Genomic DNA, 26,679 nt, shown 5'->3' with positions numbered 1-26,679 from the left:
AATCCTAATCGCAATACATGACTCAAAATGTGTTAGCCTGTGAGGGCCTAGCATTTGTTAGGGAAAAGCATCCTCACCCATGGTCTGACAGGGATGTTCACATATAGGGTTTGAAATAAATGTTGATGAAAAGTCACATGACAGGGAGACATATTACAAAAGATGACTATAGAATTTGGACGTATGTACCCGTCAGAAAGGAAGAGGGAGCAGGAAGGAAGATGCAGAAGGCTTATGGAAGAGTAACGATATCTGTTCTCTGATGGGACTCAACCAGTCCCACAATACTTCCTAGACAGAGCCTGAGATCTGTCTACAGATCTTCAGGAACCCCAAAGCCAGCTGTGTGCCAGCATTTCTTTTGACTTCTGTTTCACATTGCTGTGGAAGTCCAAGCACCTGTGGGACCCTCCAGTTCAAGACCTGGGCCAGGAGCATTCATCTTTTATAACCCTAAAGTTGGTCATGGCTCTGAGTGCAGGTCTCCAAACTCCCAGTTACCTCACAAGAACAGCTCACTGGCCAAGACAAATATAACATGTTACAAATGGAGTGCTGCAAAGCTGCTAGCATTCAATATTTTAATTTGTGTAGATTAAATTGTAAATGTTTTAGAACGTATAAAAGTAAAATTCTCTGGGCCTACTATAGCCAGTCTCTGGGATAGCTTCCAACTGAGGTATGCAAAAGCAAATGAAAGGCATGCAAAGTGGAAGGGCCGCTTAGGAAGAGGGATGAGGTCATCAGGAAGGAGAGATGGAACAAGGAGTAACAGGTGAGTATAACTGAAATTCATTGTATACATATATGAAAACGCCATAATGAAACCCATTTGTATGTATAATTAATATCTGCTAGTAAAAACATTTTTTGAAATAGCCACTTCCCAACAGAAAATTCAGTTAGCCAATCCCCAAATCGGCTCTCTCTAGAAGAGGAGATTTTTGTAAACACAAAGTGGCTTACTTCTATAAAGTATAGTATGAGAAGAGAATAGTTTGTTAGCACTGTCAATACTATGTCATGTTGATCATGTGTTGGTCAGCTTTGAGATAATAATCTTCCAGGTACAGGGTTATTTAGCTTATAGTTTGGAGGTTCCACTTCTTGGTGGACTAGCCCATTTCTTTGGACATCTAGTGGGGGTAACAGATTACAATAAGAGAAGATGAATGGTGGAATAAAACCATTTTGTGAACCAAGAAGTAAAATAGAGACTAAAATAGACCAAAATCCTTACAATCACTTTTGAGACATGTCTCCAGTGACCTAAGGATCTTCCACAGACTCCTACCTCGTCATGCTGCATCATCCCTTAACAGGTGACTTTCAGGAAATAGCATCCAAAATACAATAGCATAGACCCTGGGTACGAGGTGATAAAGACTGTGGTTTATATTTGTGTCCTCTTTCTCTCAAAACACACTACTCCAGTCTCATCATGAGAAAAAATCAGAAAAAAAAAACAAGTCAATAGGAATTTTATGAAAAAATGAACCAATACTCCTCAAAATTGTCAAGTTCATAAAAAAAAAATGGGACTCAGAAAAACTGTGAAAGCTCCCAAAGAACATAAGGAACATAAGATGGCTGAGTATAATATCTCACCAAATATAAGATGGGATCCTGAAACAGGAAAGAAGAAATAGGGAAAACTAATGAAATTCAAATGAAGTATGAACTTACGGTAGGTAAAAATAGTAAAGTAGTAGTTTGGGTCCCTAGTTATGACAAATGTTCCAAAGCAATGTACTATATTAATAGCAGAGTAACAATGGTGGGGTAAACACTTCCGTGTTATTTAGCAATTTTTTTTTACAAATCTATAGCTATAATGTTAAATTTTGATTTAAACATTTTCAGAGTCTAACTCTCAGTTGTGGCTTTTTAGGCATCAGAAACCAGTCGCTACGCAGTGATGACCACCAAGCTGAAGCACCACAATCTCTCACTGGTCTTCTACTATGTCTTCCTCCAGATTTGTAAGGCCCACGGCATTGGCTATGACCTCGAGGTATGAGTGGTTGTAGTTATAGTTCTTCAGAGCTGGGCCCAGCAGGTCTGCGCACGAGCTAGGTGGCTAGCAAACCGCTGCTCCTTCAGAGAGATGGTTTTTCAGATGAGGTAGTACAGTCAGAGGAAGCTTAGGTGTTGTACAGGACAGGCCCCTGAACAACAGCAGCTCCACAGGGACAGTGCTTAGTCCTGGAAAGTTCCCTTCCTCTCTAGACTTGAACAACCACATCACAGAGCAACAGCCCGGTTACCAGATTTGGGAGTACCCTGGGGGCATGTCCTGATCCTGCAGCGGGCATGCATCCTGGGCCTTCAGAGCCTACCCACTGCTGCTTGCTAAGAAATAGCCTCTTGGTCTTCTCAGACAAATAGAACAGACAGCCCTGAAAGAGTGACTTAAACAGCAAGAATTTGTTTTCTCACAATCAGAGGGTGGAAGTCCAAGATCAAGCCACTTGTTGAAGATTTGGCTCCTCATAAGAGGACCCATTTGTTTGCTTGTAGACTGCCCTCTTCTTATGTCCCTAGCACACACACACACATACACCATGGGAGGTGATGTCTTTTGCATAAGGGCACCAGCTCTAAAGGACCAGGATTGGACTCTTATTACTTCATTCAACTTAGTCATTTCCTTAAAGGCCTGATTTCCAATATAGTCACATAAGTGTTTTGTTTGAAATACAAATTATGGAACAACAAAAGGCCTAGGTCCTTATCATTCTGTTGTTTATATTTGATGATTTCTCTCAGGAAGGAGTTCTGATTATATTTTAAAGAGGGAGGCAGCATCCCCATTTTAGTCCCTGTGCAGCTGCTCCATCCCAATGTAGCTTCATGGGGCATGTGCACTACAAGAACTTATTCCTAAACCAGGACCTCCAGTTTGTGCCCAGACACTCATGTTACTCTAGAGAAATAATGTCTTATTTTCCACTTGGACACATATTTTCACATCTCTGACACTCCAGGTTGCTCTAGGACACTATGTGACTCAGTACTTACTTGAGAAAACCCAACCACATATCACATCAACAATATAAAAAGAAATTCAGTGCCCACATAAAATGACAAAGTAAGTATACAGTTGCAAGTTAATTGAATGTTTTGATTTGTAGAGATACAATTCAATATCTATTAATTTTAGGTAAATAGTCTGCCACTGAGCCACATTCATAGCCCTAATGTCTATGAATTCTGGGTTTTACTACTTGAGAACCAATGCTGTTTTCAAGATCAACTGTTATGCATCCTTTAAAATCATTCAGACCTTAATCACAGTAGCAACTGTGAACAGAATGCCCTGGATGACCTTTGGCAACTCCAGCAAGCTGCCAGGGCACTAATGTCAAGATCATGAGGCCCTTTGGCCTCATGTGGCCCTGATATGTGCTGGTGTAACCATATATAATGGAGCTCATATTGCCTTGCAAATTACATTAAATCTGATGAAATTCAGAAAGAATGAAAATGCCAGAATAAACTGATTTACCTGTAATTGTTACATCTGTTGCACACAATCCCTTCAGAATTAAATAGTCCCATATTGGTGGGATTGAAACATTCCCATGTACCACAAGGTAGCTAATCTTTTTATCTTATTTTTCTAAAGCATCATAACAATACATTTTGTGAATCAGCATATTTGGCAGGGAAGTCTCAAAGAAGCTCCAAACAAAGCATACTTTATCATTTTCTACTACCTGAAATGTGTTTATTCTTCCATTAAGGGCTTTGCACTTGATTAGAGTTATAATACTTTTGAGAAAAATAAAGCCCAGAACTTAAGGAGTTATTTACACCTTTGTATCTTGGGTGATGAGTTACACTTCTTTTTCTTTCATTCATTCATTTATTTATTAACTTTACATCCCAACTGGAACTTCCTCCATCCTCTCCTTACAGTCCGTCCCTCTCACCTCCCCTCCTCCTATGCCACATTCCCTTTCTCCTCCCATGGATGTCAAGTCACCTTGGCATGTCAAGTTGTACTAGGACTGGGCACATCTTCTTCTGCTGAGGCTACAACAAGGCCATCCATTTAGGGAAAAGGGACCCAAAGACAGGCAACAGAGTGAGAGACAACCCCTGCTCCTGCTGTTAGACCTCCCACATGAGGACTAAGCTGTGCATCTGGTACATGTGTGTAGGAAGCCTAGGTCTGTCTCATGCATGCTGTCTGGTTAGTGGTTCAGTCTCTGTGAGCCCCTAAGGTGTTATGTTGATCCTGTTAGTTTTCTTGTGGTGCCCTTAACCTCTCTGGCTCTTTCAATCCTTCCTCCCTCTTCCATAAGATTCCCCTAGCTCTGCCTAATGTTTGGCTGTGGGTCTCTGCATCTGTTTTCATCAGCTGCTGGGGAAGCCCCTCAGATGACAGCTATGCTAGCCTCCTGTCTGCAAGTATAGCAGAATATTATTAATAGTGTCCGAGGTGGGCTCTCTCTCATGGCATCGGACTCAAAGTGGACCAGTCATTGGTTGCTATTTCCTCACTTTCTGCTCCCTCTTCATCCCTGCACCTCTTATAGGCAGGAACAAATCGTGGGTCTAAGGTTTTGCGGCTGGGTTGGTATCCCCATCCCTCCATTAGAAGTCTTGCCTGGTTACAGGAGGTGGCCATTTCCTGTTCCATATCCCCTATTGCTAGGAGTCTTTGTGCTAGGTCACCCTCAGATTCCTGGGAGTTTCCACTGTCCTAGATTTCCAGCTTGTCCCAGAGATACCCTCCCACACTGGTTCCAGTTCTCTCTCCTGCCGTCCTCCCCACAGTGGACCCATCCTGTTCTCCTGCCAACCCGCTCTCCCATCTGGTTCCCTCTCCCTATCCACCCCAGGTGTCTATCTTATTTTCTTTCTCAGTGAGACTCAAGCATCCTCCCTTGGACCCTTCGTTTGTTTGGGTCTGTGGATTGTAGCATGGTTATCCTGTGCTTTATAGCTAAACCCACTCATAAGTGAGTATATTCCGTGTTTGTCTTTCTAGGTCTGGGTCACCTCACTCAGCATGATCTTTTCTAGTTCCATCCATTTGCCTGCATATTTCATGATGCCAATATTTTTGATAGCTGAGTAATATTCCATTGTATAAATGTACCATATTTTCTTTATCCACTCTCCATTTGAGGGGCATCTGGGTTGTTTCTAACTTCTGGCTATTACAAATAAATCTGCTATGAACAGAGTTGAGCAAGTGTCCTTGTTGTACGGTAGAGCATCTTTTGGGTATATGCCCAGAAGTGATACAGCTGGGTCTTGAGGTAGAACTATTGCCAGTTTTACTATAGGTATTCTTCACTACTCCTGGCTATCCTCGCTGTCTTGATGGACTTCTCTCAGGAAGGGGGATGATGGGCCAGGATTTTAGAGCACTTACTGTTTGACGGCCACCGGGATGAGCATTTTTCACTCCCCCATCTCATTTCTTTTTCATGCCCACGCTGTATGGAGGTGCTGTTTCTACTATATCACAGTGAGGTTTTCCCATGGCTATGTAGCAAAGAATGATATGGCACAGGTATTTGAACCCATAACTGTGCACAGCTCTCTCCCATGTGGGCTTTTTCCTGTTAAAAATGGCTTCCTTTTAACTGAAATGTGATTGCCAGCCTAATGAGAGAGTTCTGAGATCCATTTTGAAAATGTTCTGCCTCAGCGCCTCTTCCTCAGCTGCAGAAGCCTCCACCTCTGCTGCACAGTCCCTATGCCAGCCTCTACCTTACAAAGGAGTGTGTGTAAGTCTGGCCTCCCTAGGACTTCATTCTCTCGTTAGGTTATACTGAGAATATAAAGAAAGCCATTTACCTAAACCCAAGTGTAACCTCTACTACCTGGTTTTGCTTTTGGTTGAATTTAAAGTGGGGGCTCTTACCAGGAAAAGCAAGCAACATAAACAATGTATTATTGTTGTTGTTCCCAAAGGAAGTCCCAAGGATGTCCTCATTCAGCTTGGTTTTCTTCCCATTATTATCACAGAATTTCAGTGATTTTTCCCCCCAAAATCGAGTGTGGGGAGTGTCAGATATCCTATGAGCTTATTTTTTTCTTGAAGAATGTTGGAGAGATGCGTTACTGAGTTTCTAAGTAACTTGGTGAGTCTCATTTCAGATATTTCTGGAATGCTACAGAATGCCCCAATTGGTTTTTTAAAGAAACAATTGTATCACAAGCCATACAGAGAAAAGCATCATTACTTTTACTTTCTGCAACAGTGTGAGGGGGCTGGTATCACACATGCACAGGCAGTGTGCCATGGTCTTAAACAGCCCTACAGCCAGCAACAATCATCTTCTGTGGCCCAGATAATACCATGGTGGGAAGCATTATGTTATTTACAAATACTCTGGCTCTGTCCTTTCCAGGCACATAGCAGACTACACTTCCTCAGCAGCCCCGCAAAACCATGTAAGTTGTTTTGACTAGTGAGATATGAGCCAACGTGAAATATGCCATGTCTTTGCAGAACATCTGAGTAGCCATATCCTTTTTACTACCTTGGAAAAACATGGAAGCTTGTTCCAACAGCTCCCTGTAACAGTCTGGTGTCTGAGGGTACCAACAGTGACAGGAGACACATGCTATCCATATGGAAGAAGAACACAAACAAGAAGTGCAGCTTTGGTTGTTATAAACAACCAGCAATTGTTTTTCAAATACTGAAGCATAGCCAGCCTACCTGGTTGGCACAGAAATTAGTACTGAAATAGAGGTGTCCCTAAACAAAGCCTACAAGTTTGATACTGACTTGGTGATTAACAGTGGGTGACATGAGAGACATGGAAATAATCGTGTTGTGAAGTGATGAAATATTTGGCAAAATTTGCACCTATAACAACTTAGAGGGCTTAATATGTCCACAGCACTAATAAAGCAGTTAGAAGACACGGGACTGTTTATATGTTGAACATCCTGACTACTTTGTCAAAGAATACAAAAATTTGAGCCACTAAATGTATCAGGCAGTATATAGCAGAAATGAAAATAAACAGATTCTAGGAACTTGGGAAAACTAAGCTGAGTTTTTACATTTCAAAAAGGAGGTATAAAGTATTCTGAAAGGAACTGGCAAGATGGCTCAACGGTGCATGCCACAGAGGCCTGACAACTTGAGTTTGACCCCTGACCCCTAGAAACGTGAAAGGAGAGAACCAACACCAGAGTTGTCCTTGAATCTTCACAAACGCACAATGGTGTGCACAGTACTGAAGGGCTCTTACAAACACAAAAATTAAAACTGCCTTGTAATAAGGATTAAATTAAAGTTACAAGTACAACCAACTACTAAAACCTCTGAATGGATCTCAGGATGCAGCAAAGATTATAGAATCTAGCAAATGTTTTGATATAGAAAGATTAGCTCCATAAAAATAAAAAGGCTCTTGTTCTTCTACTAAAGCCCGGCAGGCTTAAGATACCTACAATTGAGAGACCGAGAGGAACACAGAAACAAGAAAACAAAGAAATAAAGAAAAACCTAGCTACATTCAGAAAGAACTGTAGATGCAGTTGTGGAAGCTGACTGAAATTGAAGCTGCGTGTGTGTTTCATGTCCCTGTGTGGGTACACCAGTGAGCGCTGTGCACATCTCCTCAGCCCATTTGTGGGAATCAGGTTCACCTCCGTGTCAGTTCCCAGGCATCTTCTACTTTTTTGTCTGAGGCAGAGTCACTCATTAGCCTGGAATTTTGTCACATCCCCCAGGCTAGCTGCCTGTGAACACGCAGGGATCCTCCTCTCTGTGTCTCCCATTTCCCAATGTTTGCATTACAGGCGCACACACCCAGCTCTTTACTCAGGCCCTGCGGATCCAAACTCAGGTCCTCATAGTTGTGAGGCAAGTGCTTTATAAACTGAGCCATCTCCCTAGCCTGAAGTAATTTTTTAAAAAGGGGGGATTCAACAGTTAAAAGAAACATTAATGTGCACTGAAAGAGGCTGTACCTGTTTAAGACTTAAAACCAACCTTTGAGTACTCAGCCATCCACAAAGAGTAAGTGAATAAGAAAGTATTAAAAATTCTAAGTAAAAAATAATCTCTAAGCCGGGTGGTGGTGGCACATGCCTTTAATCCCAGCACTCAGGAGACAGAGGCAGGCAGATCTCAGTGAGTTTGAGGCCAGCTTGGTCTACAGAGAGAGTTCCAGGACAGTCAGGGCTACACAGAGAAACCCTGTCTCAAAAAGAAAAGAAAAGAAAGAAAGGAAAAAGAATAATCTCTAATGTTCACTTCAGATATGGCCAAAGATTATTATGGAAAAAGAATAGTCTGAAGGCAAACAAGAACCACAAAAAACAAACAAAAAACCCAACATCTACACGAGTCCCCTTAAGTTCATGGAAACACCCTGCTAGAGAAGTATTTCCCCAACACAATACAGAAGCCCAGTGGGAATCCAGAACTGCTATAGACTGTCGTCCATTTGTACCATTCTTTTCCCTCCCAAATGGAGCAATTATAGCAGTGGCCTTGTCCCTTTACTGCCAGGGTCTGAGTGGTAAAGGCTGGACAGGTAACTATTTTCTACATCTTAGCTCATACCTTTCCATATCAAGAGGCCCAGACCTAATCTGGAGACATCATGGGCAATCCATAATCACTTGTAACATTATTCTAAACATTTTATACTGTGTAAAAATATTTTCAGATATTTTTGTTTCATCTTTGCCATAACTTTCAAAAGCAAATATCATTGCTTTGATTTTGCAGATGAGAAAGCTGAGGCTTAAAAAAGTTAATTGCTTTGGAAGTCTGTATACCAAAATCTTGTTGTTGGTGGTTTTTTTTTATGGTGCTTTCCAGTAATTATTGAAAAGGGTTTTATACAGGAGCAAATTTAAGATATAAAAAACAAATTTTAAAAGTTAGTTTAAATGGCCGGCCTAGGGACAGGGCTGAACCAAACCTACAAGGAATCTGATATCCAGAGGCAACACTTTCCAGGGACTAAGACCGGCCATGGAGGCGGAGTGGAACTGCCTACATTGAAGTTACTCTGATGTACTGTGTAAGTGTAGGCCCTCACATCTCTCAAAAGTGAAATAAAATACTCATTTTGTGGATATTAAAGACAAACAACTTTAAGCAAGTTTTTTGTTTTTCTTATTCCCTTTGGATGAAAGCTGAAAAAATTCCTGGTTTACTGTCCTAGAGAGTTACTAATGTCCTGCCATGCCAAGAGATCTCATTCTGTCTTTTGTATTCAATTTAATCATCAAAACTGAATTGTAAAATTTGAACAAATACATATAGAACAGCTTTTTGAAGACAGTTCCAGCACAAGCAACTGATCAATCAATACATGAAGACCTATGGTCCTTAAAAATAAGACCGTATAGATAGTGGTGGCACACCTTTACTCCCAACACTTGGGGGAGGGAGAAGCAGGTGGATCTTTGTAAGTTTTAGGCCAGCCTGGTCTACAAACAGAGTTCAGGACAGCCAAGGCTACAAAGAGAAACCCTGTCTCGAAAAATAAGCAAACAAAGACTGTTAAATTTAGCCCAGGTTTTTTGGTAGGAAGATATTTTGTTTTGCTTTGCTTTGAAACCAATAGATCCAAACAGAAATCACAATCTTACATAAAGAGAGAAAGGGTGGGTTCAGAATGGTCAAGTGGTTTGGTACTTTCCAGCCAAAACTCCTTGTGCAAAGATAATGAATGACAAAGAAGAAGCTAACACTCTGTGTACAGGTGCCATTTAAATCACTGGAAGCCCTGGGAAAGAATAACTCAAGGCTCCCGAAACCTAATACAATGAGGAGCTGGAAGGCTAAAGATCTGGCAAGGATTTTACAAAACCATGAGGTACTGGGGAGCAGAGTTCCCAGGCTGCTAAGCTAGAAAGATCCTAATAAACACTCCCAAGTTTTCAGTGGGAACTTCAAAAAGACGATGAGAGTGCGGGCAATTGCCTAGAAGAAAAGACCAAACACAAAGAAGAGGGGGAACTGCAGTCTAGACTCGGCCCTTGGTATACACAGATGAATTGCCAGTGCTCTGAGAAAACAATAATTACTCAGAATCCACCATGTTGACCAAGAACACCATCTATAGCCTCTGCAATTTTCTAAGACACCAGAATCCAATAAAAATCATAAGGCATACTAAAAGAACTGAAAGCGAATAGAAAAACAGAAAGTGTCCACAAGTGCTCCAAATATTGAAGTTATCAGACAGAGACTCTAAAATAACTATGATTAATATTCAAGAAAATAGAGGAAAATAAGAGCATAGTTTTTTGAATAACAAGGTAATTTCACTGAAGCCCTGAATCTGATTTTAGGAAGTAAAAATTACAGAACTAAAACCTGCCACAAAAAGTTGACACCAAGCCAGGTGTGGTGGCGCATGCCTTTAATCCCAGCACTCAGGAGGCAGAGGCAGGTGGATTGCTGTGAGTTCGAGGCCAGCCTGGTCTACAAAGTGAGTCTAGGACAGCCAAGGCTACACAGAGAAACCCTGTCTTGAAAAAAAAGTTGACATTAGAAGTTTTATACATTAATGTAATAGGGAAAACAACAGAACAAAACAGGTCAGTGGGAAATACAGTGGGAAATTATACAGAAAATAAATGAGCACACAAAAAGGGATTGGCAATATATGGAAAATGGGACAAAAACCTGTAACATGCATACATTTAGTGTCTTAAGAGAAGATAAAACTTTAAAAATAAATACTGACATAATTTTCCAAAAGTGGTGAATTATATCAAATTATACATTTAACAAACACTGCAAATGATAGACAAGATACATTTAAAAACAGCCACACCTGGGAATTCCTTTCTGCTTTGAAGATTAAAAGAAAGATAAAATTGTAAAAGTAGGTAAAAACAAAATAGCCGTCCTCTGTCTGGTTACTGCTCTAGGAGAACTACTGTGTTGTCAAGAGGACCCCCAGAAGGTGCACAATGGTTGAATCATACTTGTAAACTATGGAAGAAAAGCTCTGTCATCTAAGCATTTAATTCCAAGAAAATTGAGATAAAATCAATATCTCACAAAACCTTGAAATGACAAATCAGCAAATGTTTTCTGATTAGGAATTACATGCCAGGTAACATGAACTTATTTGATCAGAGGGAGAAATAAAATTCTGAAGTAAACACTGCTTATTTGAAGTAATTTGCTATACTCATAATAATAATAATAATAAAGCCCTAGAACAGCAGTGCCAGTAAAAATATGTGAGACACAGATACCATTACATTTGTTTCACAACAGTTAAATGTGAAAAAGTAGGTAAGGCAATATATTAATTTTAATATATACCCTGATATATTAAAATATTTCATTTCAACATGATCAGCATAAAACTATTGAGATATTTGCATGTTGGCAGTAAACATGTTTTTACATTTATTTAACTTTTTGTTGGAAGACTTTTTATACAATATATTTTGATCACGGTCTTTCCCTTCCCCAATTCCTTCCAGATCCTTCCCACCTACCCACTCAACTTTATGTTCCTCTGATTCTCTCTCATTCTCTGTCTCTGTCTCTCTCCCCCTCTCCCTCTCTCTCAAAATCAGACAAAGGAAAAAGAAAAAAAAAATAAACACACAGAAAAATCCACCAAAACCTCCAGAAAAAAGAAAATCAAAATAGACAAAGATTGATAAGACCAAAAAAAGTGCCCAAACAATCAAAATAAGATAGAAAGTCTATAAAAGTGCCATTGAGCTCATTTTGTACTGACCAACTACTTCTGGGAATGGGGCTTGCACCAGCATGTGCGGAGTATACCCAGCGCCATTCCTTCGCCAGCTGCTGTCAATTGTAGACAACCTTCTTGGTTAGGAGTAGGAGGCCACACCCACTCCCCATTCCCCGTGCTGGGACCCTATCTGACGTGAAGCGGTTGCAGGCGCTTTACATGTGGCCACAGTCTGTGAGCTCATACACGCACTCCTATTCATATGTGAGTCCTGTTGCGTCTAGAAGACGGTGTTTCATTGGTGTCATCCATTACCTCTGGCTCTCATGATCTTCCCCCCTCCCCACTGGAATAAGATAAAATCTCAAAGGAGCTTTAATTTGCACTTCCCTGATGACTAAGGATGCTGAGAATTTAAGTGTTTCGTGGCCATTTGTGTTTCACCTTTTGAGAACTTTCTGCTTAGGTCTGTACCCCATTTTTATACTGGGTTGTTTCTTTTAGCTCAAGACTTTTTTTTTTAATTCTTTATATTTTAGATACTAAGCCTCTATCAGATGTCTGACTGAAAAAATGTCTTTTCCCATTCCGTAGGCTGCAGCTTTGCCTGAATGATCTTGTCCTTTGCAAACAGAAGCTTTTCAGCGTAATGAGGTCCCATCTATTCATTGTTGGACTTACAACCTGCCCTATCAGTGTCCTGTTCAGAAAGTCTCTTCCTTTGCTGATGAATTTAACCCTATTCCCCACTTTCTATTTTACCAGATTCAGGGTATCTGGTCTTATGTTGATATCCTCAGTCCATTTGGAGTTGAGTTTTGTGCAGGGTGATAAATATTTGCATTTTTCTACATGGAGTCATAAGCCAGAACCATTTGTTGAAGATGCTGTTTTTTCTCTAGTGTATATTTTTAGCTTTTTAAAATCATGGATGTAGATTTACAACCTGGGTCTTCAATTTTAGTCCAGTGATGAACGTGTGTGTTTTAAATGCCAGTAACCATGCTGTTTTTACTATTATAGCTCTGTAGTACAACTTGAGAGCTGGGATGGTGATACCTCCAGCTGTTCTTTTATTATTCAGAATTGTTTTAGCTATTGTGATGTTTTGAATTTCCATATGAATATAAAATTTATTCTTTCAAATTTCTGTAAAGAATTGTGTTGGAATTTTTATGGGGATTGTGTTTAACGGGGATTACCTTGGGTAGGTGGCTATTTTCACTCTATTAATTGTACATAACCATGAGGATGGGAGATCTTTCCATCTTCTAGAGTCTTTTTCAATTTCTTTAATGTCTTAACGATTTTGTACAAGACTTCCACTTGCTTGGTTAGAATTATTCCAAGTTTGTTTGTTTGGTGTGTGTGTGTGTGTCTATAGTAAAAGGTACTGTTTCCCTGATTTCTTTCTCAGTCTGTTTGTCATTTGTATGTAGGAAGGCTACTGACTTTTGAGTGTTAATTTTGTATCTTCTACTTTGCTGAAAGTGTTTATTAGATATAGAACATTTTCTGATGGAGCTTTTAAGGTCTTTTATGTATTAAAATCATATCATCTAAAAAATAAAAATATTATATCATCTGCAAATAAAGATACTTTGACTTTTTCCTTTCTTATTTGGATCCCCTTGAGCTCCTTCACTTGTCGCATTATTCTAGCTAAGCCTCCAAGTGCTATATTGAATAGGTGTGGACATTCTTGTCTTGCTCTGATTGTAGTGGACTTGCTTCAGGTTCCTCTCTGCTTAGGTCGATGTTGGCTGTGGGCTTACTGTAAATTGCCCTATTGAGCCTTATCCCTTGTATCCCTAGTCATTCCAGGACTTTTATAATGAAAAGATGTTGTATTTTGTCAAAGATCTTTTTTCTGAATCTAATGTGATAATCATATGGTTTTCATCTTTCAGTCTGTTTATGTGGTGGACCATGTTTTATTAATTTATATATGTTGAACCATCCTGCATCTCTGGAATGAAACCAATTTGATCACAGTCGTCAATTTTTTATGTGTTCTTGGATTCAGTTTGAAAGTATTTTATTGAGAATTTTTACATCTATATTCATAAGAAATATTGGTATAATATTGTATTTTATTGTTGGGTTGTTTTATTTTGTGTGATTCTGGTATCAGGATAATAGTGATCTCATAAGAATTAATGAAAGATGCCTTTGGTTTCTATTTTGTAAAATAATTTAAGGGGTATTATCATTAATTCTTCTTTGAAGGTTTGGGAGAATGCTGCACTAAAGCTATCTGGCCTTTGGTGTTTGTTTTGGTTGTGAGACTTTTAATTACAACTTTCTATTTCATTAGGGGTTACAGGTCTGTTTAAATTGCTTATTTGATCTCGATTTAACCTTAGTAAGTTACGTATCTCAAGACAGTCACTGACTTAAGTTTTCCAGTTTAGTGGAATATAGATTTTAAAAGTATGTACTCAAGACTCTCTTCACTTCCTCAGTGACTGTAGTAATATCCCCCCTTTCATCTCTAATTTTATTAACTTAGATCTCCACTGTCTTTTAGTTAATTTGAGTAAAGGTCTGTCAATCCTGTTGATTTTCTCACAGAGTCAACTATTTGTTTCATTGAGTCTTTGTGTTGCTTGTTTGTTTGATTGTTTCTATTTCATTGATTTCAGCCCTGAGTTTGATTATTTCTTAATGTCTATGCTTTGGGGGTATTATTTCTTCATGTTGTTATTTATCTTTCAGGTGTGTCTCTAAGTTACTAGCAGAAAATCTCCCCACTTTATTATTATTGTTGTTGTTGTTTTTGTTTTGTTTTGAGACAAGGTTTCTCTATGTAGCCTGGCTGTCCTGGAACTCACTCTATAGACCAGGCTGGCCATAAACTCAGAGATCCTCCTGCTTCGGCCTCCTAGGTGCTAGGATTGAAGGTGTGCACCATCACCATTCAGCTCTCTGTTTTTCTAATCTAGTCATCCAGTGCTATGAATTCATTCTACATTCACTGTGTCCCAAAGGTTTGGGTATGATGTTTTCATTTTCATCCAATTCTAACGTTTTTAGTATGCTTCTTGATGTCTGTGTTGACTCATTTTTCATTCCACAGTGAGTTATTCAATTTCCATAAAGTCTGTATACTTTCTTTTGTTTCTGTTGTTGTTGGTATCTAGCTTTAATCCACGGTGATCAGACAGGAGGGTGTTATTTCAGTGTTCTTATATCTGTTGAGACTTGCTTTGTATGCAAGCATGTGGTCAATTTTAGAGAAAGTTCCAAGAGCTGCTAAGAAAAAAGTAGATTCTTTTGTGGAAGTTTCTGTAAATGTTGACTAGGTCTATTTGACTTATGATGTTATTGAGCTCCAGAATTTGAGATTTGGGTAACTGGGTTTTTTGTTTGTTTTGTTTGGTTAGGTTTTGGTGTTTGGTTTTGGTTTTGGTATCTCTGTGTAGCCTTGGCTGTCCTAGACTCACTTTGTAGATGAGCCTTGCCTTAAACTCACAGAGATCTGCCTGCCTCTGCCTCCCGAAGTGCCGGGATTACAGGTGTGCTCCACCATGCCCAGCTGGAGTTGTTTAAGCTGTTTCTTGGTGTCTGTATCTAGTATTGTCTTTGTCGGGCGAGTGTTCCATACTCTGGATCCCAGACAACTGTGGGGGCTGCGCAGTCCTTGACAGAGCCCGCTTCTGTGGTGGCCATCTGATGCCAGGCAGGAATGGAGTTGATCTAGAAGAGGGGGCGGAGAGGGCTGGTGGGAAAGAACTAAGCTGGCTTCCTAGATGTACTTCTAATTATGTGTACGCGTGTCTGTGTCTATATGGGTATGTTCCTGGTGAGTATAGTAATTTTGTGTATTTGTGTCTGTGTGGGGTTTATGTTTTTGTGGGGGGCATATAATCCTGATGCAGGTGCCCTCACAAGCTAGAGAATGGCCCTGATCCCCTGGGGCTGGAGTTATAGACAGTTGTGAGCTGTCAGATGTGAGTGCTGTGGACAGAAATAAGGCTTCCTGCAAGAACAGAATACATTCTTAACCACTGAGCCATCTATCTCTCAAACGCTGTACTAAACTTTTGAATATTGCAGTCATTAAAAGCTAAACTTCTATTTAAACTACGTATTTGTTTTAGTTACTGTTCTATTTCTGTGAAGAGATGCCATGACCAAGGACACTTATGGGAGAAAGCATTTAATTGGGGTTTGCTTACAGTTTCAGAGGGTGAGTCCACGGCCATCATGGTGGAGAGCATGGTAGTTGGTAAGCAGGCATGACGGTGAAAGCAGCAGCAGAGAGCTTCCACCTGATCCACAAACATGAGGCAGAGAGAGGGAGAGACTGGGCCTGGCATGGGCTTTTGAAACCTCAAAATCCATTCCCATTAAATACGTCTTCCAAGGGCTGGAGAACTAACTGGCTCAGCTGTTAAAGGGTGGACTCACAACCAAAAATACATACCTCTTCCAACCTCTGACCCACAAGCAGGAAGAAGAGAGAGAGAGAGAGAGAGAGAGAGAGAGAGAGAGAGAGAGAGAGAGATAAAGAGCCAGAGACACAGAAACACAGAGGGATACAGAGAGTGAGACAGAGAGACAGACAGACAGAGACAGACAGAGCTCAAATCCCATCTCCAGTGACATACCTCCTCCAACAAGGCCACACCTCATAATCCTTCCCAAAACAGTTACACCAACTGGGAACCAAGCATTCAAACATATGAGTCTATGGGGACCATTCTCCATCAAACCAGCACAGACAGTAAGTATTTCAAGCTATCACTTACAGAGCTATAAAATGTCTTACAAAATCTATGTGATAAGGTAGTAGGATATACATGTGATTTCCCAGTGAAACTCAAATTCATTGTGTATATACATATATACATGCTCATTTGTGTGCATGTAGTTACATACATGTACATGTGTGGGCATATGCCTGTGGTAGACAGAGAACCACCTTGCTGTCATTCCTCAGTTACTCACTAACCTCAAACTCACCAATTAGGCTAGGCTGGCTGGCCAGCAAGCCCCGGGATCAATCAACTTGTCTCTGTCTCTCAATGCTAGGGTCATAAGTATGTCCCTTCAATCAGTTTTTACAATATGTGTGTTTCTGATCCTCACGCTTATAAGGCAGGCACTTAACCACTTGAGCTATCTCCCCCACCCTCAAACTCTTAGACACAGTGGTTTTCAATTTTTGATGTAATAATCAGTCAATAAGGACATAAAGGCAAGTCCAAGGCTTCTGAGCTTGGATGATACCTGTGAAGATGCTGTGTTAACAGGTGCAATAGATGGTTCTGATAAATAAAAGATTTGTACTAAATATAAGGGCCATGCTTCTATTTTCTGGAGGCAGCTCCCTTAAATGGTACTTAATGGTAGCTCTAGATTTCAACTATGGTCAGTCTTGGTACCTGAGGTAGAATATATTGTCCTTGTTTCCTATATAAATATGCTATTTGTTTTCTTCTCACTGAAACTTACAGGACAGACAAGGAACTGTTTTTATACTATATGAACCTCTGAAGAGATACAAGTTGGGCATGTTGTAAGTATGAAGTAGGTCTACTGGATGTAATAATCTAAAAAGTTGTCCATAACAACCAACAAGATTAGTGTTTCTCTTGAATTTTAATCAGCATGCTGATTTTTCAGAAGTCTACCTTGTTTTATTTAGAACCTGAAGTACTTCACAAAAGTGCCTGTAAATGTTGGTGTCAGGTTTTAGATATAGTTAACCACAATTATCAGGTAGGAATCCACATTTAACATAAGCTTACATACATACAAGGCTCAAATTTTATTCATAGGAGCCAACTCCCATGATAAGCTACTTGTCATTCTGGCATGCCTTGAAACATGCTCTGGTGAACTGGGTGGATGTTCTTCCAAAAAGTAGGGCTGGAGCCAGTTTGGACTTTTGATGCAGTCTTCTCAGGGAATGTATATGCTGAGCAGAGTCCTCATGGCAGAGCCATTTACCTGCATTAATGTGTTTGCATTATAGAAATGCTGTTTCTTCCCCTTCGGAGTTGAGTGTGGCTACAGTTTAATCTAGTGCTGTGGTACCAGAAATATAATATCCACACAAACATGCGTTCATTTCATCTGCTTAGTATTTATATCCAGAATAACAGGGGCCAAGAAAGTAGCTGCTTTTTGCTTCCCATTAAATATCTTGTCCCTCAGCTCCCTCCTTGCTCTGAGCCCTAACCTAGTTGCTTACACTCTCCAGATGAGCCAGCGTGATGCTAGGGCAGCAGCAGGGCAAAGGCAACAAGGCAATTACTGTGACTAGGCAAACAAAGCAGCCAATTGGATTTGATGTTGGCAAGCTGATAATAAAAAAAAAGTATTTTCCAGAGTGGAAGTCTAATTAAATGGAAAAGATGCAAGCTCCAAGTATGTTTTTTAAAAGCTCAGGAACTTACAAAAACTAGAAATGAGAACACAGAGATATGAACTCTTGCTGTCCACGAGCTGGCATGACAGGCAAACTACAAAAGACAAGAAAACAAGCTGCCCTAGGCCTGCAACTAGATAAGCCCTCATACATACGGGACAAGGCAGGGAGCCAGGTAGGCCAAATCCAGACCTAGGATTCAGGTGGGTAGAACAGGGCATCTGAGGCAGCTAGCTCACTCACATCTCTAACAAAAGCTCAACCACAGTGAGTAAACAGACAGTCTGAAAGTCATGAAGAGGGAACCTGACCATAGGATCTTAAAAACGAGGCCACTTTGGGAGATGCAAATCACCGTGAAGTAAGCTCTTCAGCAAGTGACAGGTACCAGCAGTGTCAAGAGAAAGAGCTGTGTCTCAAAACTGACAGGTGGCATAGAGAAGTAGTAACAGGGCATATGGCCGAGCGTGGTGGCACATGCCTTTAATCCCAGCACTCGGGAGGCAGAGGCAGGCGGATCACTGTGAGTTCTGAGGCCAGCTTAGTCTACAAAGCGGGTGCAGGACAACCAAGGCTACACAGAGAGACCCTGTCTTGAAAAAAAAAAAACAGGGCATATAAAAACTTCTGATATAATTGCCACAGAAAGATTTATGCAGGTGAATCCCTAGGCTTAGAAGTACCAGGCAAGAGAAAACCATGATAGAATTTAAGAGCTATAAGGACTTTCATAAACAAGCCCCTAGTCATCGAGCTGACCTATCAGCAAGGTAGGTTTTATACTGAGGCCCACAGAAAAAACAATCAGATTGGAAGCCAAGTGGAACTCAACCAGCTGTCCATACACCTGCACCTGAAAGTTCAGGCAAGGATGCTTTAACCTGCATCCCAACTTCAGCAGCAGAAATGGTCCTGTCAGTGTCTTCCTAGTAAGTCACTGTTGCTCACACATTCTACTGAAAGAGCACTATTGACATAGACCAAATTCTACTGCCTTTTCTGCTACGTTGTATGCCCCTTCCTTTACTCATCCTTTACTGGCAAGCAGGCCTAGAGAAGATATGTGACTTGTCTTGGTCCCAAAGAAGGTCATATATCCAGTGATCCTCACCCTAGATTTCTGTTCACTAAAGTTACAGTAAGTGGCAGCTTTGCAGAGGAACCTTAGTTATGGAAAGATTATTAGACTTTTGTGAGTTAAGGTACATCATTCTTTATGTTTGTACAAAATTTGCTTATTTCAGTTTTCTGACTATAGAAAAGATTCCAGATGTCCTTGCAATTGTCACTTGTATGTACCTGAATGAAAGTGTAGAAGGACAGCTACACAAAAGGAATTGCACTAAGCTGTGAATATGGACAGTTAGGAATAGCTTATTTACTATTCCACTCCTTGGAATATACCCAGAAGATGCTCCAGCACACAACAAGAAAATTTGCTCAACCATGTTCATAGCAGCCTTATTCATAATAGCCAGATCATAGAAACAGCCTAAGTGTCCCTCAGTAGAATGGACAAAGAAACTGTGGTACATATACACTATGGAATACTACTCAGCTATTAAAAAAAGGAATTCCCGAAATTTGTGGACAAATGGATTGAGCTAGAAATGATCATAATGAGTGAGTTAACCCAGAAGCAGAAAGACTCAAATGGTATATACTCACTTATATCTGCATATCAGCCCAAGGGGCATGTCCCACGAAAGCCTTCACTTACCAGGAAACTGGGACAGAGGGGAGGACATCTCATTGAGACTCTGGATGAGAGAAACATGGGAGAATAGCAAAGTAGAAGAATCCAGAGGGTCCTAGAAACCTACAAGTAGAACATTATGGTAGGCAGATTTGGGCCCAGGGGTCCTGCTCAAACTAAAGCATCAGCCAAAGACAATACAGGCGGTAAACTTTAAACCCCTACCGAGATCTAGCCAATGGTCAGAATAGTCTCCACAATTGAGTGGAGAGTGGGGTATGACTTTCTCACGTACTCTGGTGCCCCACATTTGACCATGTCCCCTGGAGGGGGAGACCTGGTGGCACTCAGAGAAAGGACAGCAGGTTACCAAGAAGAGACTTGATACCCTATGAGCATATACAGGGGGAGGTAATCCCCCTCAGGAACAGTCATAGGGGAGGGGAATAAGGGGAAAATGGGAGGGAGGGAGGAATGGGAGGATACAAGGGATGGGATAACCATTGAGATGTAACAAGAATAAATTAATTTAAAAAAAGAAAGAAATTGAGTATATGGAAACCAATTAAAAAAAAAAAAAAGAATAGCCTATTTAGAAGGAAGTATCCAGGAGATAATCTCATTTTATGCAACCTACACAGAAAAGAAAAGTGAATCCTTGGTTTTCTCTAGAACTTTCAAAGAGGCTGTTACGGAGATGGCCCAGCTTTGTTTGGCTTTACTGAAATCATGTCATGCCAGTTGTAGAACACCAGTCAGTCACCCTTTTAGGGAACATGGGAGACTGATCAAGATGGGATGACTCTACAGACCAGACAAGTGTGGTTTGGCTTTTCTGGGATATCTTCACCACAGCTCCATTTACTCTGGGGTATCTCTGGAAGACACAGAATTGGTGGAGAAATTCCAAGGAAGGGAAATATAAACACAATTCTAAAACTGAAAGAAGGCATTAAACTCTTGTGGACTATATCACACATGCATGCATATGCCTACAATTTTTAAATGGATCTTGATTTTTAATGTATACATGAGAAATGCCTAAGGAGCTTAATGAAGACAGACATTCTTAGCCGCTCAAACCCAGATCTTGGTTTTGTTAATCTTGGTGGATCTCAGAAATCAGTTGCCCTCAAACCCAGGGTCTAACACTAACTCTGGTAATAAAATACAAATTACTTTACAAAATTACTCAGTCTAGAATTGATTTTGACTACTTGTTTTGTTATTTGTATGCTTGTAGCCATGACTGTTCTAGAACTATGCAACATGACCAGGCCAGCCTGGAACTCACACAGATTTGCCTGTCTCTGCTTCCTAAATGCTAGGATTAAAGGCATGTGCAACCACTCCCAACTTGTTTATTTTATTAAAAGAAAGGTATTTTCTAATAGTTGTCTGTATAAGGGGTGGGCTTGTCCTTGGATTTGGACACTCAAAAAGCCCAGAATCACTGTTTCAGTCCAAGCCATTTACTGGAAAGAGGAAGTGAAGAAGTAGAGTTAAGTAGCTTCCATACAGCCAGATGCCAGACAAAAGAAACAAACAAAGCCCAACCAAACTCCAGTGTTAAGAACCAGGGAGCTTTGGTTTCAGGGCATGTTTTCAGGAAGTGACTGTTGAAGCAGTCCTAGTTTGGTCTTCATTCTTGCAGATGACCCAAGGTGCATCTCTCTTAAATGTTATCTCCCTTCGGACGTAACACTTATTAAAAATTAATCCACTCGTGCCAGACATGGTGGGACATGCCTTTAATCGCAGCACGCTGCAGGCAGAGCTCTGTGAGTTCTAGTCCAGCCAGGGCTACAGAGTGAAACTCTATATGAAATAATAACAACCCATACACTTAACTGGTTTTGCTTTCCCTTTGGTAAGGTTTAAAAAATAGCTAGGAAGTTCTCTGAATTTTCTCCCGCTAAAACACACAATAATAATTGACTTGTGTGACATGTTCTCGTTGGTATAAATGGTATAGAGTAACAGCAGCTGTTGATGAATAGGGACAAGGATCTTTGAACATGAGCTACTCATAAGTAGCAGAAATTACTTGTTCACATGAAATAGAAAATAAAACTCAGACAAGCTTCCAGAAACCAGAGATGCAAACGTCTCTACAAAGCAGAGAAGTGTTAGACATGAATGACACTTAGCAACGATTCTCTTCTAAATCAGCACTGCTGTCCTAGCTTAGTAGTAGAAACGACTGAGCCTAGTGCTATATTCTGCTGTTGATTAATAAAAAATATTTATTACACAAATCCTTTCTGTTGACAAGTTAAAATGGAGCCTCATCTTTCATATCTCCCTGAAGATTGCCACCTTGTGAGATTGAAAATACTCATTAAATTCCATCACCAGCCGCACAAATGAGAGGGCGATTGTTTTTAAGCATGTGAGGAGAATCGCTGGTAAACTCATTTGTTTGGATATCATTAACAGAACAATCGGTGTGGATCTCCAGGGGGTCCTCATGACCTTTGCTCGCAATCTCTTCATCATCCATCAAGAAATATCAGCACCTAATATGCAAGGCGAGACCAATTTTAAGGTGAGGTGTTAATTAACTAACGATCCTGGTTAATTTCTATACAAGGGCTGAAAATACCTCATGCTGTATTGTAAACAAGTGCTAAGCCATGTTTTTTTTTTCTTGTAAGCAGTACATATTTTACAATGAGCAGGGTCAATTTTGTAAGGTTCCCACTGAACCCGTTAGTTAAATTTAATGGTTTGAAACTTTTTCTTTGAAATATAGTAGACTTGCTTTAACTCGCTGCCATTTTGAAAGCCAGGCTCAAGAGACAACAGAGCTCTCTGATGTTGGAGGTGAAGCTGAAACGTCACACCAGAACCAAAATCTAGACTGTAACTAATTTATGATGCGCCTATCTGTACGTCACATAGTGCATGTCTGGCTAGTGATTTCTGGGGAGCCTAGCTTCAAGAGTCACACTCTCAGACCCAAGAACTGTATGTTAAAGAGAAGGAGAAGAAAAAACCAAGCACCTATGTGGGTCATCCACTCACCTCATTTCTCAAAGTTGGGTGGACCTTCACCATTAACTTTTTAAAGCCTCTATATGGCCTCTAAAGAACCAAAGACTCCAAGTTCTAGAATGCAGGAAGACGACTACTGAAGAGAGCAGATGGCTAAGCTCTAATAAGCAAGTTTTAAGGACCCAATTGGAAAAATCACATGTTGCCTTTCTATTAAATAGAAAGCTCAAGTAAAATTTCATATATACATATACATATATATACATATATATATTGTTTTAAAAATTCAAGCTAGGGTTGGGTTTAACTCCTTTAATAACAATGCTTCTCTCTTCAAAGTGATTTAAGACCTAAAAGACTGCATCGTTTTTGTATATCTATGACTGAGATGATTTGACATAAATAAATAAATAAATATAATTTATTTTCTTTAAAATATACAAGTTAGACCAAGCTGATGTTTCCAAACTTTCACAGTGTAATCTTAAAGCCCAAGGACAAGCCCACACTTTCTAGCTGCTGACCACTACTACCTTTTAAGAAACCAAGTAATAGTCAAAGTCAATTTGAACTTACAAATCAGTAATTTTGAAAAGTAATTTGTTTCCTTACCAGAGTCTATGCTAGACTCTCATTCTTCCTAAGATAACAGATTCCTGCGCTCTATCCAAACTAACAAAGCCAGAATCTTTGGTTTGGGATAGTATGGCCCAAGAAGGTGTCTCTCCATGCAACACCTAGTGCTGTATCACTGTGCACGGTTACTAAAGGATCTGCAATGGTTTGATACAGCTTGAGTATGTGTCCCAGTCGCTCCTGTGATGGGTCTCCAGTTTCCCAGTATGACATGAGACATTGTAAAACTTGGAGCTAGTGGGGAATTTATTGGGGAAATCTCATTTGGAAGAGACTGATGGAATTTCCATGGAATACTGTTTAGTCCTTGCAAAAACACAAGATTGGCCTTTCTCTACTTTCTGGGCTTCCTGACTTGACATGAGGTCTCTTCTTGTTGAATAAGTTCCCATGGTGCCATCTGTTCTGATGTGTTGCAGCTAAGTGGTGAGCGGCTGTATTAATAGAGGTACCCAATCTATGACTTTCAGCCTCCAAAGTTGTGAACTAAATAAACTGTATGTATGCATAATAGGAAGAAATGGAGATAACAGAAATCCATACTTAATGACCAATTAATTTCTAAAATGGCACTAAAACAATTCAGTGGAAGAAAAATAGTCTTATTAATGTAAGCTGTTGGAACAAACAAAACCTAAAAATAATAAGGTTGGACTTCTCTAAGGTACCCTTTCCAAGAAGTACTTAAGATGGATCAACAACCAAAATTTAAGAGTTAAAACTATCAAATGCTTGGGAGTGAACATAGGTGGACATCTTCATGACATTGCATTAGCTATGGTTTATTAGTTGTGATGCCTAAAGCAGAACAACTAAAGTAAAAACAAATTATTTGGATTTTATCAAAGAAAACATACAATATGGTAAAAAAATATTTGCAAAATATATATTTGAGAAGTCTGTAGTATCCAGGATGTATAAAAATACTCTTATCGTGCAATAATAGAAAGGCGTATACAAGTGAAGAATCTGAATAGATAATGTCCACAATAACAGATAATATCCACAATATTCCAAATACTGTGGAATATTCTTCAGCCATAAAAAGAATGAGGTGCTGACAGTGTGTATGCACTACAACATGGATTCATGTTGAAAACATTGTGCTAAGTGAAAGAAACCAGGTATAGACAGGTAAGTCCTGTATGGTTCCATTATATGAAGTGAACAAGCCAGCCCATAGACAGGAGATGGGTTAGTGGTGGCCAAGGGTTGGGTAAAAGGGAAGAAATGCAGAACAACTGCTAATGGGTACAAGGTTCCTATTTGGGGTGATAAAGATGCTATGGAATTACATAGTATTTTTGCTTACTGAATTTTATATAAAAAGAATGTCTCATATTATGTAGCTAATTCCTTAATACACATAAAGGAAAATAGGAAGACAGAAAGTAAAATCAGAAGATGTCAGTTTTGCTGCCAGAAAACAATGAAAATAAATTCTTTCAGACTACTAGCTTTGTTGTCTTAGGCCAGTACTTCTTAAATTATCTACTGAAGAATCTGTTTTCTTACCTTTCAGGGATTAATGCTCCTTATTAAGTACACCAAGTTAACTAGAAAAGTAAAAATTTTTAAATCTGAAGATATGCAAAATATAAACCTAATATTTTCATTGTTAGATTAATGTACATAAAAATTCTAGGACATAAAACTTTTGAGTTCCAGCTCATTTTTTTAACTGACATCAGCATGTCTAACAATCAGTGATGTGTAGAAGGGTACCAGCAAGTAAAGCAGATTTTGAGTAGAGGGTTTTAAACCACACTGAACTCTAAAAAAGGATAAATGTTTGAGGGGTGGGTGTTGTAAGAAGTCTTTAAAGTAATAATTGTTTTTACTGGTATTCACAGGCTACCATTGATGACATTGAAACCATTTTAGGAGTAACAGAGGAAAATAAAATGCGATTTGAAGGAGAAAAACAGACCAAAGAAAATGCGGATAGGATGTATGACCCTGTTGAGATACACATAGATGCAATATGACTTTGGATACCTGTCTAGAGCAAGAAAGAACAATGTTTCCTTTTGCTGTTCTGTGCACAAATAGGGAAGTTAGTTTGCCTTATTTTCTAAGAGGTAAATCAGAACAAGTTGTAATTTATAGTCTTTAAAACCTTGTTTATTATGTGGTGTCATTTTACTCATTAAACTAAAACCTACTGGTGTTTCCACTTGTGAGTGGTAAGCAATCCTGCCCTCTTCGCAAAGTGGCTTCAGGAAAAAAGACCAGAAGGAAGCCTTTGGCTCACTCCTACATCTACTTCTCCATGTGTTCCGTACTGTGTCATTCTTGTTTTCTTGTGTTTTATAAGTTTTCTTGTCCCCAAGAGTCACTTAGCTTCTGTATTTAAAACACTCAATAAACCATAGTTATCATTATTTGTCAAAACATAAGTGTCTTCTTTTTCCCCAAAACAATTAAATCGGTTTTAAATGATTTTTTTAAAATCATCTATTCTGTTTACATTGTACCAAGCCCTTATTATTTGTTCTTGCTTTCACAGAGTAGGAAAAGCCAACGTGAAGTTAACCGTGGCATCGGAATGTATCTAGGTGGCAGTATCTGCTCTTAGTTTAAGACAGTGTAACTGAAGTCCCTGGCCTCAATGAAAATCCCTCATGCTAGTTTTCTATATGATACAACAGTAGGATTTTTACAAGCTGGATTTAACTGTACCTTTTAAAGGGCAAATAGCTGAAGTTAAGCAGTGCTGCCATTCTTAGCCTTTGCTTCATAACTGTCTAAAAATATTTCTCCATTTGCCAACTTTATTGAAAGATAAAATAGGCAAGGTACCACACCTAAATCACATACAGTATTAAAGACCAAACTTCACATTTATAAAAACCACTTACATATATTTGGGGATTAGAAGTTTGTTTGGGTTTTTTGGGGGGCGTTGGTTTTGTTTTTTGTTTCGTTTGTTTTGTCTGTGGAATTTCAATCATTTTAAAACTGCTTCAGCCACAGGCTAAGAGTTTCTGTGATAAAATTAACATTTCTCATGTGTCTGCTTTTGTTCAGCCATTGTAGGAAATACATTAATTAGCCAGGTTTCCTGTCTGTGCTAGGTACAGTGATGACCTCTTTTTCTTGCCAGATCTCTCTAATCCATACGAGGGGCCTATTGTCCAGACACTTGACGGATAGGAAGTGCTACATGCCCGTTAGAGTCACTCTTATATCGAAGCCAGAGCAACATAAGGTCCAGGAGACTCATTAGTTCACTGGCACCATCATGTCCTGAGAGTAAATGAAACCCTCTGTCTCCTTATGGCTCTCATCTGCTCTGGACT

General features: G+C 39.7%; 1 protein-coding gene across 6 annotated transcripts in view; it reads left to right on the top strand.

The window, feature by feature from the left end:
• Positions 1-25,759, top strand: part of IQCH (IQ motif containing H) — a 187,065-nt gene extending 161,306 nt beyond the window's left edge. For 4 of the 6 annotated variants that reach the window (XM_084783866.1, XM_084783869.1, XM_084783865.1 and 1 more), the window contains 4 exons: positions 1,892-2,014; positions 17,132-17,193; positions 22,184-22,292; positions 25,231-25,759. In XM_084783866.1, coding sequence (XP_084639992.1) covers positions 1,892-2,014; positions 17,132-17,193; positions 22,184-22,292; positions 25,231-25,365 — 429 coding nt within the window. In that variant the 3' untranslated portion in view covers positions 25,366-25,759. Of the gene's footprint in view, positions 1-1,891; positions 2,015-17,131; positions 17,194-22,019; positions 22,135-22,183; positions 22,293-25,230 lie in introns of those variants that run through there. The other 2 variants (XM_084783867.1, XM_084783868.1) reach the window with 2 other exon arrangements.
• Positions 25,760-26,679: the final 920 nt, after the last annotated feature.

Source organism: Acomys minous (genome assembly GCF_964271855.1).
Source record: "Acomys minous genome assembly, chromosome: 5".
Taxonomy (NCBI): Eukaryota; Metazoa; Chordata; class Mammalia; order Rodentia; family Muridae; genus Acomys; species Acomys minous.
The sequence above is the reverse complement of the archived record's forward strand: the minus strand, read 5'-3'. Positions and strand labels throughout refer to the sequence as shown.